At 39.7% G+C, this 17,261-nt stretch overlaps 2 protein-coding genes across 2 annotated transcripts in view; both read right to left on the reverse strand.

Moving 5' to 3' along the window:
- Positions 1-17,261, reverse strand: part of LOC127543233 (CCR4-NOT transcription complex subunit 7-like) — a 204,213-nt gene that overhangs the window by 147,748 nt on the left and 39,204 nt on the right. The gene's annotated exons all lie outside the window — the stretch shown is intronic.
- On the reverse strand, positions 13,962-17,233 carry LOC127543232 (CCR4-NOT transcription complex subunit 7-like). The gene is given in 3 exon segments (XM_051969265.1): positions 13,962-15,509; positions 15,894-16,725; positions 16,728-17,233. Coding segments are annotated over 3 exon segments (1,218 nt in total). The 5' UTR covers positions 17,053-17,233; the 3' UTR covers positions 13,962-15,448.

The raw sequence follows: 17,261 nt of genomic DNA on the forward strand, positions 1-17,261 counted from the left end.
CAGTGTCCTTCTCCTCCCTCGGTGTTGTCTCTCTTCCCTCTCCATCCCCCTTGTCATCTCTCTCCTCTCTGGGTGACTTTTCCTGTCCCCTTTTGTCATTCTCATCTCCTCCAAATCCAGTTGTCCTCAGCTTATTCTTCAGTGTCACCATAATCTCTCCCTCTCTCTCTCTCTCTCTCTCTCTCTCTCTCTCTCCTCTCTCTCCTCTCCTAGCCCCCAGACCCTGGACTTACTTAACTTTTTTTTAACATCAGGAATGACCCTGCAGAGTTGCCCACTTGAACTGCAGATCATCCTCCTCTCTTGACTCTCTTGTCCCTTGTCCCCCCATTCCTCTGGTCTCCCCTCATTCTCCTGAGCTTCTCAGTTGTGCTAAATGAAGTGCTTCATTGGGCTAGCTGGGTAAATTACAGGTTTATGCTGTTCATTTTCACTTGGGGCCTTCCTGCTGTCCCTTCATCTTTCCTTGGCCAGCTATTTCCCTCTCCCTGCGAGACCCATTCCAAACCTCATTTCCTCTCCAACTCCTAAGACCTCTCCTACCACTTTACTCAGCAGACGAATTTGCCTCCTTTTTTACTGGGAAAATGGCCACAACTCTTTGCTCCTTATTCTCCTCAATTCCCTAACTTCATACTCCAAATCACCTTTTTTTGGGTTGCTTTCTTGCTACCTTTTACAATGTTGCTTCTTCCCTTGTCCTCAACAGTATCCTTCTCTGCTTTTCTTTCCTGTTTCCTTCCCTTGAAACAAAGAAACAAATTTCATTAAAAACAAGTCAATGCACTGACTGCATCCCACCACATATGCTGCCTCCCAATTTTTCAATGTGCTCATTTCCCATGGCCACCCTAAATACTGCTCTGTGCACAGAGATGGTCATACCCTTGATCTTGCCATCACCCACAAGCGTGCCACAAACAATTGTGATCACGGACTCTGAAACTCCTTTATCTGATCATTTTCTGTTGTCATTCCACCACCGTCTCTTGCCTTGCAATTCTAAACCTTGTTCTTCCAGTCCCATCACCTGTCAGTTTTTTCAGGCCAGTATCCCCTTGTCCTGGCTACATCCTTTGTCCTTCCCCACCATGACCCCTTGATAAACTCTACACTGTCTTCTCGAGTCCTTTTGTACCTTTGTCCTAACAAAGATCTTACCCTTCCAGACCCCAACCTTGGATTGTTCCCACCTTCCACTGCTTTCTTTCTTACTCACAAGCTGCTTGATGTGGGTGGAGATTAACAAAAGCGTGCTGACTGGATCCATTGCAGTTTTATGTGACATAATCTCAACTGGGCCCTCACTGCAGCAAGACAATTGTTTTCACCCTCCTTAATCAGTTCCACCACAGATGCTTTATCAAGTCTTTTCATCCATCCTCAACCCTCTGTCCCATTCAATTTCCTCATATCTCACTGAAAAGATTGAAACTGAAAAGAAAAGTGAAACTCACTTTTCTCCTCTGGAACCCTCTTACAACAATTATATGTTATTCTCCTTATCTCTTTCTTTAATCTTATTTCACATGAAAAGGTAGTCTTTTCTTTGTTAAATCTAAGCACACCACATGCACGAGTTCTTTCCATCTTCTTCAGCACTTTGCCCCGATTGTAGCTTCTATTTTCTCACTAATCTTCATTCTCCTCCTGTCTACTGGACTACTTCCCTGTTGCCTACAAATATGCCCACTTCTTCCTGACCCTCACAAAACCCTAAGTGAATGTGTCCATTCCTGCCAGCTCTCATTCTATATCTCTTCTGCCTTTTGGGATAAGACAACACGAGAAGGTAGTCTACAATATGTGCTTTTTCAAGAGATGAGGCAGCATTTGGAAGTAGAAAGAGCATTAGATTTGAAGACAGGAGACATGGATTCAGATTCTGACTTCAACTTTGTGATCTTAGGCAAGTGACTACTTTGGGTTTTACTTTCCTCACCCATAAAGTAAGAAATAGATGAATATATGGTCTCTAGGTCCCTTCTGACTCTCAAATCTTGTGATAAATGGAGCCATGTGACAAATCAACAAGTATTTGTAAAGTGACTACTATGTGCCAGACATTGTGCAAAATGTTGGGAATAAAGCCAGTCTAAGTCATCAAGACTTTCACATTTTAATGATAAGTTATAAGAAGGTTGATTTTGGTTCGAAAGAAGAAATCATTGGAGTTCTGCATAAATGAAAGAGGCTTCCTCAGGAGGTAGTGAGTTTCCCATTACACACCGTCTTCAAGTGCAAGCTGGGGATGCTATATCTCCAGATCCCCCAACATACTGGAGATACTATAGAGGAGTTACCTACACTGAGTGGGAGTTGGAATAGAAGATCTCTAAGATCCCTTCTCCTTCTCTCCCAGCCCACTCTCAGCAAACTTCAAGACATTAAGAATTTAGTGAATCAGAAAGATCCACTGAGTTTCTATCCATTTTAAAGAATCTCTACCCTGGGATCCTATTTGCCTTGTCTAATTCTTCCCTCCCAAGTTTTTTGCAAAATAGCCAGCTGAACTTTTCTTAAATCTGAACACATAGGTTTTAAATTGATGCCCTTGAGAGGTGAGATCTGAGGAAGTTGAGTAGAAGATTTCTTTGGGTCCTACATCCTCCCCTCTCCCACTCTAGAAACTTTGACAATTCATCCCCAGTCTCTCTGAAACAGAACTCACAGATGGTCTTTGGGATGCACCAAGAAGCAGGACCAATAAGTGTAGGACTGAAGAGGCTCTAGTTCTCAGTTCATTGAGCCAGGGTTGCCCTCCTGCCTGCCCTTTTTGACCAACTTTCAATCCAATATAAACATGTAGAAGGGGCCTCTACAAGTCATCTGTTCTATTCCCCAATCTCCATGAATCATACTGCTTTGGTTGAGACAAAAGAAAAGTGTGTGTTTGTTTCGGGTGGGATATGTGACCTTTTTTAAAGATTCTTAAAAATCTTCAGGGAAAGAGATTGCAGAAGTTCCTTCACTTTTTTTTTTCTTTTTTTTTTTTTTGCTGAGGCAATTGGGGTTAAATGACTTGCCCAGGGTCACACAGCTAGGAAGTGTTAAGTGTCTGAGACCAGATTTGAACTGAGGTCCTCCTGACTTCAGGGCTGGTGCTCTATCCACTGCTGCCCCTCCTTCATTTTCTTAATCATCCCTGGGTTTATTAGCAAAAAAAAAAAAAAACCCAAAAAACAAAAAATAAAAAAAGAATTCCAAATTCAGTAAATGTGTGGATGTAACAGTGAAAGAGGTAGTTGGGGCTTGGGGGTTTTAGGTCCTGACATTTACAATAGTAGCTATGTAACCACTAAACTTTCTTAACCTTGGTTGTTTTTTTTTTTTTTAATCTGGAAAATGGATACAATAGAGGCCATATCCATAGTGGCCAAATAAGAGAAAGTAATACTGCCCAGCTCCCCAAGATAATTAACCCAACAAAATCCTAGAAATCATGCCAGATTAAATCCTGATTAGGGCATCCAAAGAATAATCACAATAAGTTATTTTTCCAGCCCAAGTTTTACATTTAGGCTGCAATTAATGCAAGTTCAAATAATGTAGAATTTGGTTTAGAGCAAATTATAAAATCATATAATGTCCTATGTAATGAGCCCAAATTAAGTTTAGATTGGGTTTTTTAAATTTAATTTTTGAGGCAAGCAATTTCATTATTTATTTATTTATTCTTATATTTAATTGTATATATTATATAATTTAATTATACATTATATAATTTAATATTATATTTGTTTATTAATTTATTAATCAAATTTCTATTAAGGAGAATGACAATAATGAGACAACATATTCAGCCATTTACACAAAAATTTCAAGATTATTTAAACTATGAAAACAAATGTAAATGAAGTGAATAGTGAAGAAACTTTTACTGAAAGCATTGATTGCAGTAAAAATCAAGTTCAATTATATAATGTTAAAAGTAACAAGAGAAAGGCAATAGGTGTGAGGATGCAGCAACTAAAGATCCTGATATTTTGAAAGAAATACTCAAAGAAGGTGGATATACTGATCAACAAATTTTAATGTGGATAGAACACACTTGATTTCTTCTTTTCTTTCAGAACTTTAATTTCTACGAAAGAAAAAACTCAACTTGTATTTAAAAGGTATATGGATCACCTAACACTTTTATTTGGATGTAATTCTGACAGGAATTTTAAATTAAAATCAATGCTTAAATACTCATATTTTGAGAAGCAACAATCATTGATCACTTCCAGTTCTTTGGCAGTCACAAAGGAAAGCATGGGTAACTGGAGATGTTTTTCAGAGACTAGTATTCAAGTTGTTTTAGGTCATTTGTTGAAAAATATTGCAAGGACACCAATATCTTATTTAAGGCATTACTGATTTTCGAGAATGCCCCCAGGTCATCCAACTATACTTGGTTAATTGTATGAAAATATGAACTTACATGTGGATAAAGCTCTCTGCATTTACTGACATATTATATATGTGTGTATATATGCATGTATGTATATATTTGTGTGTGTATGTATATATGAAGACTTAAAGAAAAATCAGTTTAGTCTGTGCTGCTAAAATATTTTAAATGACAATAATGAAGTTTTTATCATATCATTGCAGGCTTATCTTTAGGTATGACATTCAGTAATTTTTAAATTTTTGTTTTCTACAACTACTCTACTATTTTATGATAAACTTAAATCTGAAATACATTTTTCTTTTACTTTACTACTATATAATGTTGATCATCAGACAAAAATATATTTGAAATTTTTTCATTGCATATTTACATTATAAAATACAATGAAGTTGAATAATGTGACCCCTTATTTGCACTGATTGGTACTTAATTGGATAGGATGACGATAGTCTGTGGACACTGGAGACAAGAGAATATCACACACAGTCTTCCAACATGGGACTGAACTGAGGCCAACAGCTGTGCACTAAGGCCGGAAAAGGACCTAGATATAGCAGAGGGACCTGATACTGTTCAAGGAACAGAAACAGGTGCTAACAAGCAGCTCTGTCACTTATACCTTAGAGCTGGGGCACAGATTCTGTGCAGAATGAGGGAGGAACCTACTCTTTAGGGTGCTGGACAAGAGAACAAGAAACTGTTGTGGATCTAAGTTAGTGTACTGGGAAAAGAGCAGGAACAGAAGGGAGCACTAGTTGTATGACTGACCCTTGGTAGTGGGGATGACTGAGATTTTACTCCTTGCCTATTCTCAAGCCTTAAACTAAATGATCACTGTAAGAAACTCAGGGAAAAAAAAACAGAGAGTCTGAAATTCAATTGCTTGAAACTGCTTTCAGATTGTCCATAATGGTCAGGGTCAGCACCAATCTCCTGGATCTTCAACAAAAGGCAAGCTCACAGTTGTGCCGCCCAATTCTAAACCTAGATCCGAGCATACAAAGCCCAGTCCAGAAGAGCAGGTTCAAACTTCCTAGTAGATTAGACAAAGCTTGTAAGTCCCAGTCTAATCTTCTCATGAAACCCTTGATGAAGATGCAGCACTGGACTACCTCAAGAAAGCAGCAGTAGGACCCAAGAGCATACAAAACAAAACACAAGCCAAACTCAGACATTCCCTTCTCTAGAAGTACTTAGTGCCTGGACGTAACACAAAATCTGAATTTGGTATGTGAGGCTAAAAAAATCCCACTATTAAGGTATATTATGGTGACAGAAATGACCAAGATAGAAACTCAGATGAGGAGAATGACTCCAAAACATTTACAAGTAAAGCTTCAAAGTAAAGAAGAACTTAGACATTAATTCAAATAGAATTCCTAGAAGAAATGAAGCAGGTTTTTAAAAATTTAAATAATTTAAAAAAATATAATGAGTATGCTATAGGAAAGAATTGGAAAAGAAATTAAAACTATATAGATAAAGACTGAAGAAAAATTAATAGCTTAACAAAAGAGATTATGAAATCTTATGAAAGCTACAGATTTCTTTAAAATTAGAAAGTACAAAGTAGAAGTTAATAGCTTCATGAAACTACAAGAAATATTAAAGCAAAGTTAAAAACCCTGATAAAAGAGAAAATTTTATAAGATATCTCATAAAAAACAATTGACCATGCAAACTGATCAAGGAGAGATAATTTAAACCATGTCCAACATAATAGTTTAGACATTATATTTCAAGAAATATATTTTTAAACTGATCCCAGAGGAGGAAACTGCAAAAATAAACTTGATTAAAAAACAAAGAACCTACATTTTGCTGAAATGTACCATAGACAATGAATGAATAATCAATAATATGTATATGCACTGATATATTGCCTAAATGCTTAAAGGAAAAGTTAAATGAGTTATAATAAGAAATAGATAATAAAACTGTAATACTGGGGGACCTCAATGTACCCCCTTTTCAAACCTAGAGAAATCTAACCCCCAATAAATGAAAAAGAAATAAATGAAGGATCTGAGTTCATTTTAGATGAGTTAGATCATTTAGAAATGGTAGACCTCTGAGGGTTCAGAGCTGCTATGGGAGAGAACACAGACTCTAGAGTCAGGAGGACTTGAGTTCAAATGCAGAAGCAAACACTTGCCATTCAATAGCATTGTGACCCTCGGCAAGTCACTTTACCCTAATTACCTCACTAAGAAAGAAAAAAAGGGGGGTAGGGAAGAAGGGGGAAAGAGAGAGGGAAAGGGAGAGAAAAAGGGAGAAAGGAAGGAATGAAGAAAGAAAGAAAGAAGAAAGAAAGTAAGGAAAGAAGGAAGGAAGGAAGGAAGGAAGGAAGGAAGGAAGGAAGGAAGGAAGGAAGGAAGGAAGGAAGGAAGGAAGGAAGGAAAGAAGGAAGGAAGAATCAGAAAGAAAAAAAGTGGTAGACCTCTGGAAATGACTGAATAGGAATAAAAATGAAGAAATGGTTGGAAACCAAATAACTTAACCCTAAAGAATGGGTGGGCCAAAGTAAAAATAAGAGAAATCATCAATAAATTCATTAAAGATAATGAAATTAATAAGAAAGCATGACAAATTTGGGGATACTACCAAAACAGTCCTTGGAGAAAAAGCTTATAGCTCTAAATACTTTCATCCACAAAAGAGAAAAAGAGCATATTAATTAATTGGTTGTGCAATTAACATAACACCTAAAAAAACTCACAAATTTTAAAATTCCAATCAAATTTCAAAAGAGGAATTCTGAAAATCAAAAAACAGATTAAGAAAAATTAAAAGAGGGCAGCTAGGTGGCAAAGTGGCTAGAGCACCAGCCCTGAAGTCAGGAAGACCTGAATTCAAATCTGGTCTCAGACATTTAACATAGCCTAACTGTGTGACTCTGGGCAAGTCACTTAACCCCAGTTATCTCAGCAAAAAAAATAATAAAAATAAAAGAAAGAAAGAAAAAGAAAAATTAAAAGGAAAATAGCATTAAGCTAATAAATAATACTAATAGCTGTTTTCTGGAAAAGAAATAATATAATAGATAAACTATTCAAGTAAAAAAAAGTCCAGGGTCCTATCCAATTCCTTTCATGATATGAATATGGTCTTGATACCTAAACCAGGAAGAGTCAGAAACAGAGAAACAAAACTATGGACATACTCAAACAAATTTAAATATTTAAAACAAATTATTCGCTATGACACTATTGCAATATATCACAAGACTTGTACAGTATACCTGTTGGATTTATACTGGGGAAGCAGAGTATGTTTTAATCTAAAAACATCACAATTGTTATTGCTCAGTTGTTTTTAATGGTGTCTGACTCTTTGAGACCCCATTTGCGGTTTTCTTGACAAAGATATTAAAGTGGTTTGTCATTTCCTTATCCAGATAATTTTACAGATGAGGAAATGGAGACAAATGGGGTTAAGTGACTTGTAGAGAATCACCCAGCTAGGGAGTGTCTGAGGCCAGATTTAAATTGAGGAAAATGAGCCTTCCTGACTTAATGCCTGGGGTTCTGTCAACTACAATACCTACTGCCCTTTCAATATAATAATAAACAATATTAATAACAAAAAAGTGATTAAATAAATTCTGAAGAGCACTTTTGACAAGATGCAGCAACCATCTTGTTGAAAAATAATAACAAAAAGGATAGGAATAACTGGATCTTTCCTATGATAAGGAATGTTCATCTAAAAGCAAGAGCCAGCATTTTGCTTTTTTAAGAATAATAGCCTTTTATTTTTCAAAATACATGCATAGTTTTCAATTTTGAAAACCTTGTATTCCAAATCTTTCCCCCTCCCTCCCCTCTACCCCCTCCTATGTTTATTTGGAATACAAATTGGTGAAATTTTTTACTTAATAAATGTTTATTGATGATTTCTCCCAATATACTCTCTTCTATTTTTTTAATAATAGCTTTTTATTTCCAAAATACATGCAAGGATAGTTTTCAATATTCACCCTTGAAGAAACCTTGTGTTCCAAAATTTTCTCCCTCTCCTCCCTCACCCCCTTCCCTAGACAGCAGCAAGTAATCCAATCTATGTTAAACATGTACAATTCTTTTATACATATCCCCACGATTACTCCACACAAGAAAAATAAAACCAAAGAGGAAAGAAAAAATGAGAAAGGAAAAAAGCAAGCAAACAACAACAAAAAAGGTGAAAATACTATTTTGTGATTCATATTCAGTCCTCATAGTCCTCTCTCCGGATGCAGATGGCTCTCTCCATTACAAGTCCACTAAAATTGCCTTGAATCACCTCATTGCTAAAAAGAGCCATATTCTTCAGATCATCATATAATTGATCATCATATAATCTTGATTTTGCCATGTTCAGTGATCTAGTTCTGCTCATTTCACTTAGCATCAGTTCATGTAAGTCTCTCCAGGTCTCATCCCATGAATCATTTCTTATAGAAAAATAATATGCCATAACATTCATATACCATAACTTATTTAGCCCTTCTCCAATTGATGGGCATCTATTCAATTTCCAGTTTGTTGCCACTACGAAAAGGACTGCCACAAACATTTTTGCATATGTGGGTTCCTTTCCCTTTTTATGATTTCTTTGGGATACAGACCCAGTAGAGGGTCTGCTGAATCAAAGGGTACTTACAGTTTGATAGCCCTTTGGCCATAGTTCCAAAATTCTCTCCAGAATGGTTGGATCAGTTCACAATTCCACCAACAATGTATTCATGTCCCAGTGTTCCCACATCACCTCCAACATTTATCATTGTCTTTTCCTGTCACCTTAGCCAATCTGAGAGGTGTATACTGGTACCTCAGAGGTGTCTTCATTTGCATTTCTCTAATCAATAGTGATTTAGAGCATTTTTCATATGAATAGAAATGGTTTTAATTTCTTCATCTGAAAATTGCCTGTTCATATCCTTTCACCATTTATCAATTGGAGAATGGCATATATTGTTATAAATTTGCGTCAATTCTCTATATATTTTAGAAATAAGACCTTTATCAGAACTCTTGTATGTAAACTTTTCCCTGTTTTCTGCTTCTCTTCAAATCTTGGCTGCAGTTGTTTTGTTTGTACAAAACCCTTTTTAATTTAATTTAATAAAAATTATCCCTTTTGCATTTCATAATGGACTCTATTTTTTCTTTGGCCATAAATTCTTTCCTTCTTCACAGATCTGAGAGGTAAACTATCCGTTGTTCTCCAAATTTGCTTATAGTATCATCCTTTATGTCTAAATCATAAATTCATTTCAACTTTATCTTGGTATAGGGTGTAGAACACAAGGTTTTGAAGGTTGAATGTTAAAAAAAACTATCTTTGAATGTATTTTGAAAAAATACATATATTTTAAAAAGAGAGAATATGGTGGCTCTTGCTTTTAGATGAATATTATCATAAGAAAGATCCTGATATTCCTATGCTTTTTTGGTGCTGTTGTTTTTTTTTAAACAGGATGGTTGCTGCATTTTCTTTTCTTTTTTGTTACTATGGGAGGAAAGGGTAGGATGGGAGAGAGAAAAAGTTCATTGAAAATAGTTGAACTAAAAAAAATAAGTGTAATGCCACTTGCAATTCCCATTTCATGGGATTTTTTTGTGAAACAAGTGCTTTAAAAAGCTAAAAGCATGATAGAAGTGCAAGTTATTATTTTGGTGTGGTTATGGCCATCATAGAGGCAGTCCTGACATTTTGGGTGCCATGCCAACCTTAGATCCAGGAAGACCTGGGTTCAAGTCCAGCTTGGGACATTTACTAGCAATGTGAGCCTGGGCAAGTCAACTAACCTTTCAGTGCTCTAGACCAGAGGTGACAAAAACAGGGCCAGAAGGAGATTAAAATGTAATTGGGAAATATTTAACAAAATAAATAAAAAGACACTGAAACACAGAGACCAGAGTATTTTAAACACCAAGTCAATATACCTCCAGCAAGAACTCTTATGTCCACACTAGTGGCCCCAGTTTCTATTTGACACCACTGCTCAAGATCACACTACTGCCCTAAGTTTCAAAGAAGGGACAACCTGCATTAGTGGAGGGAGTGTAGTTTTTTCCTGGAGGGTGTTTTAGGAGTTTCAGGCTCTTGCCTAATCAGCTAGAAGGGACCTTACAACACACAATGTCAGAGCTGGGAGGGGATTTCAACCACAGCCTGTCAGAGTTAAAAGGGTCCTTTGAACATAGAATGAAGGTAAGAGGTACAAAGGGACCTGAGCACACAGAATGTAGACTATCTTGGGAGGACCTTAATGTGGAGAAGGTCGGAACTGGGAGGGACCTGAATCAACAATCATTGAATGACAGAGCTAGGAAGGGTCTAAAATCATAGAACAAGAGAATATGAAAAATGAGAAAAGAATATGAAATGTTGGAGCTGGAAAGGACCTTAAAACATGGGCTGCCAGAACTAGCAGAACCTTAGACCATGGAATGTCAGAGCTAGGAGGGGCCTGGGGACAGAGAACGTCATACATAACTTGGGAAACACATGGAACGTTAAACCTTGACACAGGCCTTGGCCACTCCAATACAAATCATTTTCTGAGAAGCAGATAGCACTTCCCCAGTGCTTTTGGTATTAGAAGTGCTCCAGCCCACATTCACTGTCACTGAAAACAATGGTACCTTAAATGTGGTGATGGGTTCTATAAAAGCATGTTTTGAAATGGTTTTATTCTTGATGAGCCCAGCTTGAGGGACAGGATTGGCTTCTGAGTAGATGTTGTCCCAAAGTGTGATCCTCTTTGGGGACCTAGGGGATGATCAAAGCTTCTAAGACGTTGCGCCTGGATCCTGGGGAGCCGGGGACCAGTGACTCTGGGTGGAAAGGGAAAGGGGTAGGGAAATCGGTGGGAACTATTAGTGACCAGTCAGCCTGGGTGGGCTCTGAGGGCTGGGTAGACCAGAGGATTCTGTGGAATAAGGGGACATGAAGAAAAGGTGGGGCGTCATCCACTCAGGGATGGATGGGGACAGGGATCAAAAGAGCTGTCATGGACCCTGGCAAAGCAGTGTTGCAGAAAGAAACTAGCATAGACAACTGGGCTATAATGGAAAAAGCACTGAATTAGATGTCAGAGGACCTTGCATAGAAATCCTCTAGTGCAGAAATGCAAAGACAATTCTGAGGTACCACTTTACACCTCTTAGATTGGCTAAGATGACAGGAAGAGATAATGGTAAATGTTGGAGGAGATGTGGGAAAACTGGGACACCAATACATTGTTGGTGGAGTTGTGGAATGATCCAACCATTCTGGAGAACAATATGGAACTATGTCCAAAGGGCTATAAAACTGTGCATACCCTTTGATCGAGCAGGGTCTCTACTGGATCTGTATCCCAAAGAGATCTTAAAAGATGAGAATGGACCCACATGTGCAAAAATGTTTGTAGCAGCCCTTTTGGGATGGGCAAGGAACTGGAAACTGAGTGGATGTCTATCAATTGGGGAATGGCTGAATAAGTTATGACATATGGATGTAATGAAATATTATTGTTCTATAAGAAACAATCATCAGGCTGATTTCAGAAAAGCCTGCAAAAACTTAAATAAAGAGTAGAACCAAGAGAACATTGTACACAGTAACAAGACTGTGTGATAATCTGCTATAATGGACTTGGCTCTTTTCAACCTTAAATGATTCAAGACAATTCCAATAGACTTGTAATGGCAAATGCCATCCACATCCAGAGAGAAAACTGTGGCGACTGAATGTGCATCAAAGCATAGCATTTTCAACTTGTCTTAATTGTTTATTTGCTTGGTTTTTTTTCTCTTATGTTTTTTCCCTTTTGATCTATTTTACTTGTGCAGCATGACAAATATAGAAATATGTTTAACCTATATCTGATTGTTTGCTGTCTAGGGGAGGGGAGAGAGGGGAAGAGGGGGATACAAATTTGGAACAACAGGTTTTGCAAAAGTGAAAGTTGAAAACTATCTTTGCATGTATTTGAAAAATAAAATACTATGAAAAAGAAATGCTCTAGTTTTCTGCAAAACCCTTGGTTTGCAGAGGGGGAAAATGAGGCCTGAAGAAGGGAAGAGTCTTGGTTAAGATCACACAGCTAGTAAGTAGCATGTGCTCACTAGGAAGTAGTAAAACCAGCTGACAGGGAAGACAAGCAATCTTCTGCTCTGATGTGAACCAGCTCCTTCACAAAATTGCAGTGGTGACTTTTGCTTTTAGGAAATAGCCCACCAAGTGTATTCTACAAACAAGGGGGAGTGGAAAGAGCCTGAGATTCAGGGACTTGGGGTTGAGACCTGGGGCTGCCACTTTCCTAGTGCTGTGATCTTGGGCAAGTCACCCCAGCCTTCTATACCTCATTTTTCTTCTCTCTAAAAGGGGTATATTAAAATAACTGTATGGGCATGTATACATATATTGTATTTAACATATACTTTAACATATTTAACATGTATTGATCAGCCTGCCATCTGGGGGAGGGGATGGGGGAAAGGAGGGAAAAAATTGGAACAAAAGGTTTTGCAATTGTCAATGCTGAAAAATTACCCATGCATATAACTTGTAAATAAAAAGCTATAATAATAATTTTAAAAAATAAAATAAAATAAAATAAAAGGGACATATTAATACCTGTCCCACCTACCTCAATGGTGTGTGTGTGTGTGTGTGTGTGTGTGTGTGTGTGTGTGTGTGTGTAAGAGAGGTAGGCTGGGGAGGAGGGAGTTTAAGGGGATGTGAAAATCCTTAAGAAGCAGAAACCACTATAAAGATGTGAGCAATTCTTCCTTGTGTCTGACCAAAATCTTTCTTGATGGGCTCCACGTCCATGCTCTTCTCCTCAGTTCTTCCCCAAGGCCTCCTACTCTGTCCCTGTTGCTGAGGCCTGCTCTCCCCCAAGGAAGGAATCAGGGCCACCCACTTCTTTCCATAAAGTACATTGTATGTTAGGATGATCCCCTTTCTGGGCTCAACAGTCAAGTTGCTCAGTGCCCCCCTTATGGAACTTTTCTGCAGAAGGGGAGATCTGGCTGCCAGCTGTGTAGCAACCTGGGATAAGGCTGTGACAGTAGCCGGCACAGGGGATTTCAGGTCCACACCAGGGTCCAGGAGCCAGAGCAATGGAAAAACAGTGGAGAGGAAGGTAGAGAAGGACAGAGGAGGAAGAAAAGAAAGGGAGGATGGGAAGGAGGGAAAGGTAGGAAGAAAACATGAGGAAGGAGGAGGGGGAAAGGAGATGAGGTGAAAGAAGAGGGAGAGGAGGGGAAGGAGGAAGAGGAATCAGGAGAAAGAACAGAAAGGAAAAAGAAGACAGGGGGAGAAGCAGAACTCAGTGTTTAGGCTTGAAAAGCCCAGACCAGTCCTTCGGGCCACCTCCTACTGAGCCATTGCTAGGGTATGCAGGGGGCATGAGGGTTTGGGCCAGGGGGACAGACTCCTACTGAACCCTGTCCTGCTGACCATCTCTGAGGACAGCTGGGGCAGCAGGAAACAGCCACACCCCCGACCCCGATACACATGACCTCCCAGGGATGTACCCACCCACCTTAGGGGAAGGTTTCCCAACAAACACTAGACAAAGCAATCAATCAACAAACATTTATTAGGTCTTTACCATGTGCCAAACACTGTGCTAAGCACTGGGGATACAATGAAAAGCAAAAAATACTATCCTGGCTCTCAAGGAGCTCACATTCTAACAGGGAAGAAAACTTGTAAATAACTAGGTACGAACAATATGTAGACAGAGTAAGTGGAAGGCAATATTCGAGGGGAAGGCACTAGCAGCTGAGGGAGCTGGGAAAGGCCTCCTGCAGAAGATGTCCCTTGGCCTGAGCCTAGAAGGAAGCCAAAGGGTCTAAGAACGATACATTCATCAAATGCCTGCTCTGTACATGGCACTGGACTGGGCACTAGGAGTGATACCAGCTTCTCCTTTTCCACTCCTTCCTTCTTCCTGCCCTCATCAAGACCTTTCTGTGGTTGCACTTTTACTCATTTTCCTGCTCTCCCCCCAACTCAACTCCCACTCTCCTTTCCACTCTATCATAGTGAAGGAGTTTGAATATTCCATTGCCATCTCTCACTACCACCAAACTCCTTTGAAGTTCATTCAATCCATATTTCCCAGTGAGTCAAGATTCTAGCAAACTTAATGAGAAAAGAGTATTAAAGGATAAGGGAGACAAGCCCATCTGGAAAACAGATAATATACTGATTGAAGTGTAGGTAACATACATATACACACTTGCCATCTATCATTTCTGGCTAGTATTTGATTACTGATGACCAAATTCTCCCTTCATGTGCTCTGACCTGGTCACATAATCTGCATGGCTAAGAAAGTAATTCACAGTTATTTCTGTCAATAGATAGAAAATATATGGCAAAAAATATACACATAAAAATAAATAATCATTATAGTCCTTAGATGACTAATAATATTCAAGTTAATTTAAGGGATTTTTTGTTGTTTTACAAGACTGAATTGCTTGTCTTTCTAGCAACTATAAAAGCAAAATTTTATTTCTTCAAATTTAATTTGGTATAAAATATACCTAAGGTGACTTTGTTCTCTTTGGACTTTCTATTATGAAGCTGACTTGCAGAATCATCAAATCAAACTCATGGTAAACATCATTATATTTGAAAGGGGGAGGGGGAAGAGAAAAAAGAAATGTTAGAATTAAAAGGCCAAAAGGAAATAAAAGGAAAGGTGCTGTCAAGGGAAGTTCAGGCTGATGCTCCTGACAGATCTTGAAAAGCCAGTTACAGGGGACTTTGCTGAAAGGGGTAAAGATAGATTAAAACATTTAGTCAATCACAGATCTAATACATATACCAATTCAAAACTAAGAACACTAGAGGTGCTTAGAAGATGAAACATCAGGAAAAGCGGTCACTAAATTCTCCTTTTCCTTCTTGGATTAGCTTAGCTGGGTCAACAATTTGCAGCACAGTGAACATGGGTCCAAAACAAGGGAATGCTGTGTAAAACTGGCGGATGATCAATTTTCAAGCAAACATCAAGGAAACTCCAACCTTCTACTGAAACAGGGGATCTGAGCAGATTCATTCTCCATAGGTGTAGAATTGAGGATCCTCACCCTCATACGCTGGCATCTCTTGCATGCTGGAAGAGACAAAAATGAAACAAGGCATTAAATTACAGTCAGTGCTTGGGAATCTGGGAATTGGGAGGAAAGGAGGGGCAGGGGCCAAACTAACACCAACTAGATATAGTTACCAAAAGATTGAGTAAGATATGAATTTTCCCTCTTGGCCACACATACTTGCTAACAGGTGGATTAATTAATATACTGCAAAATTCAACCTGAAAACTCTTCTACCTTTCAGGATCTGTGGTAGGAAGGAATGGTTATAATTAGTATTGAAGGACAAAAGAGAAAACAGGTTGAGGAGGCAGAGTTTAAAAAAAAAACTTATTGTGTATTAATTAAGGGATCTAACTTATATATGTTTAGGCATTTAAAAAACGTCCCGTTTTCTATTTTACCTCATGTATGCTTGCTGGTCTCCTCTCCATTCTGGTTCTTGGCCATAGTGGACATACTGGATATATTGGACATTGGGGACATTCTGGACATTCTGGACATCCGGGATGGTGTTTTGGAAGTTATTTTGATAGCTGTGCTGCTGAAAACCGTTCGGGTAGTTGTTCTGGAAGCCGCCGGCATAGCCGCTGGGGTAGCCGTCCGGGAAATTGTGCGGGACAGTGGGTGGGTAGCTGCTGTGGTAGGGGCCCGGGTAGCGGTTCTGGTAGCCGGGGTGGTTGTTGCTGTGGACATGAGTAGCTCCCGAACCGAGGCCGTACAGGTAGCCAGAATACTTGGCATCATCAATGTGGTCTTCAAAGAACATTTCCCTCATTTTGAAAAAGGTCATACCTGTGAGTAGCGAATCGGACCCTGCCTGGTGTTGGGAGCCTATGCGCTCCAGCTCCAGCTGAGTGGCCACTTCCTGCAGTCCACCCCTGAGGTTTTTGCAGCTCTTCATGAGGTACTTGATATCATAGATGACCGGAAAGAAAAGTCGAAGAATTTCGAAGAAGTCGCGAGCTTCTTCGGGCAAAGGAGAGTTGGTGAGCATCTTGATGAAGTAGCCGAAGTCGTAGCCGCTGTGAAACGAGAGCCACTTGACCCCTTCACACAGCACCACTCCCGATGTCATCAGGAGCTCCGCAAAATACTGGGTCTCGATCCCCTCTTCTTCATGTTTCTTGAACTGGATCCCGGACATGGTCAGGAGCTCTATGGAATCTTGGGCGTACATATCCTCCTTCAGATTGAATTTAAAGTTGAATTGCCACGTGGAGGTTCCGGGGGGCACTCTCCTTGCTCGTTCATGAACGTCAGCCCCAGCTGGATGATCTTCAGCCAGTCCACATTGCACCTCAGCAGTTGGTACTGGTAGTCGGCGTAGCTTCTGAATTCTCCGACAGGTTTCGCCACTACACCTGGGAACTCCGTATCCATAGCCACGTAATTGTATTTCTGGATAACGGGTCGCATTTTCTTCATCTCCTCGTCCAGGTTGCAAGCCCAAACTTCCCGGATCCGCGGGCTCTGCTCGGCACGGGCGGCTGGCATGGTGAGCTGAGGCGGGGCGCGCGGCGGGGAGCCGTCCGGCACTAGCGAGCTGCAGCAGCTTCTCATGGAGCCGAGTAAAGATTCGCCTCCCCAAACCCCTCTATGGTCCGCCTTTACTTTGGTACCTGCGCCGGGGCCGCTGCGGTCGCGCTTCTCCGCCTACTCCGTCCCCGCCTCCCGCTCACCATAGAGACGGCCTTCTGTGGCTGCGCCCCCCACCTTCCCTCAGTCCCTCCCCCTGTTCAGTCGTCCCCCCCCACGCCCCCAGCTGGCCG

This window comes from Antechinus flavipes, chromosome X (genome assembly GCF_016432865.1).
Source record: "Antechinus flavipes isolate AdamAnt ecotype Samford, QLD, Australia chromosome X, AdamAnt_v2, whole genome shotgun sequence".
NCBI classification, from domain to species: domain Eukaryota; kingdom Metazoa; phylum Chordata; class Mammalia; order Dasyuromorphia; family Dasyuridae; genus Antechinus; species Antechinus flavipes.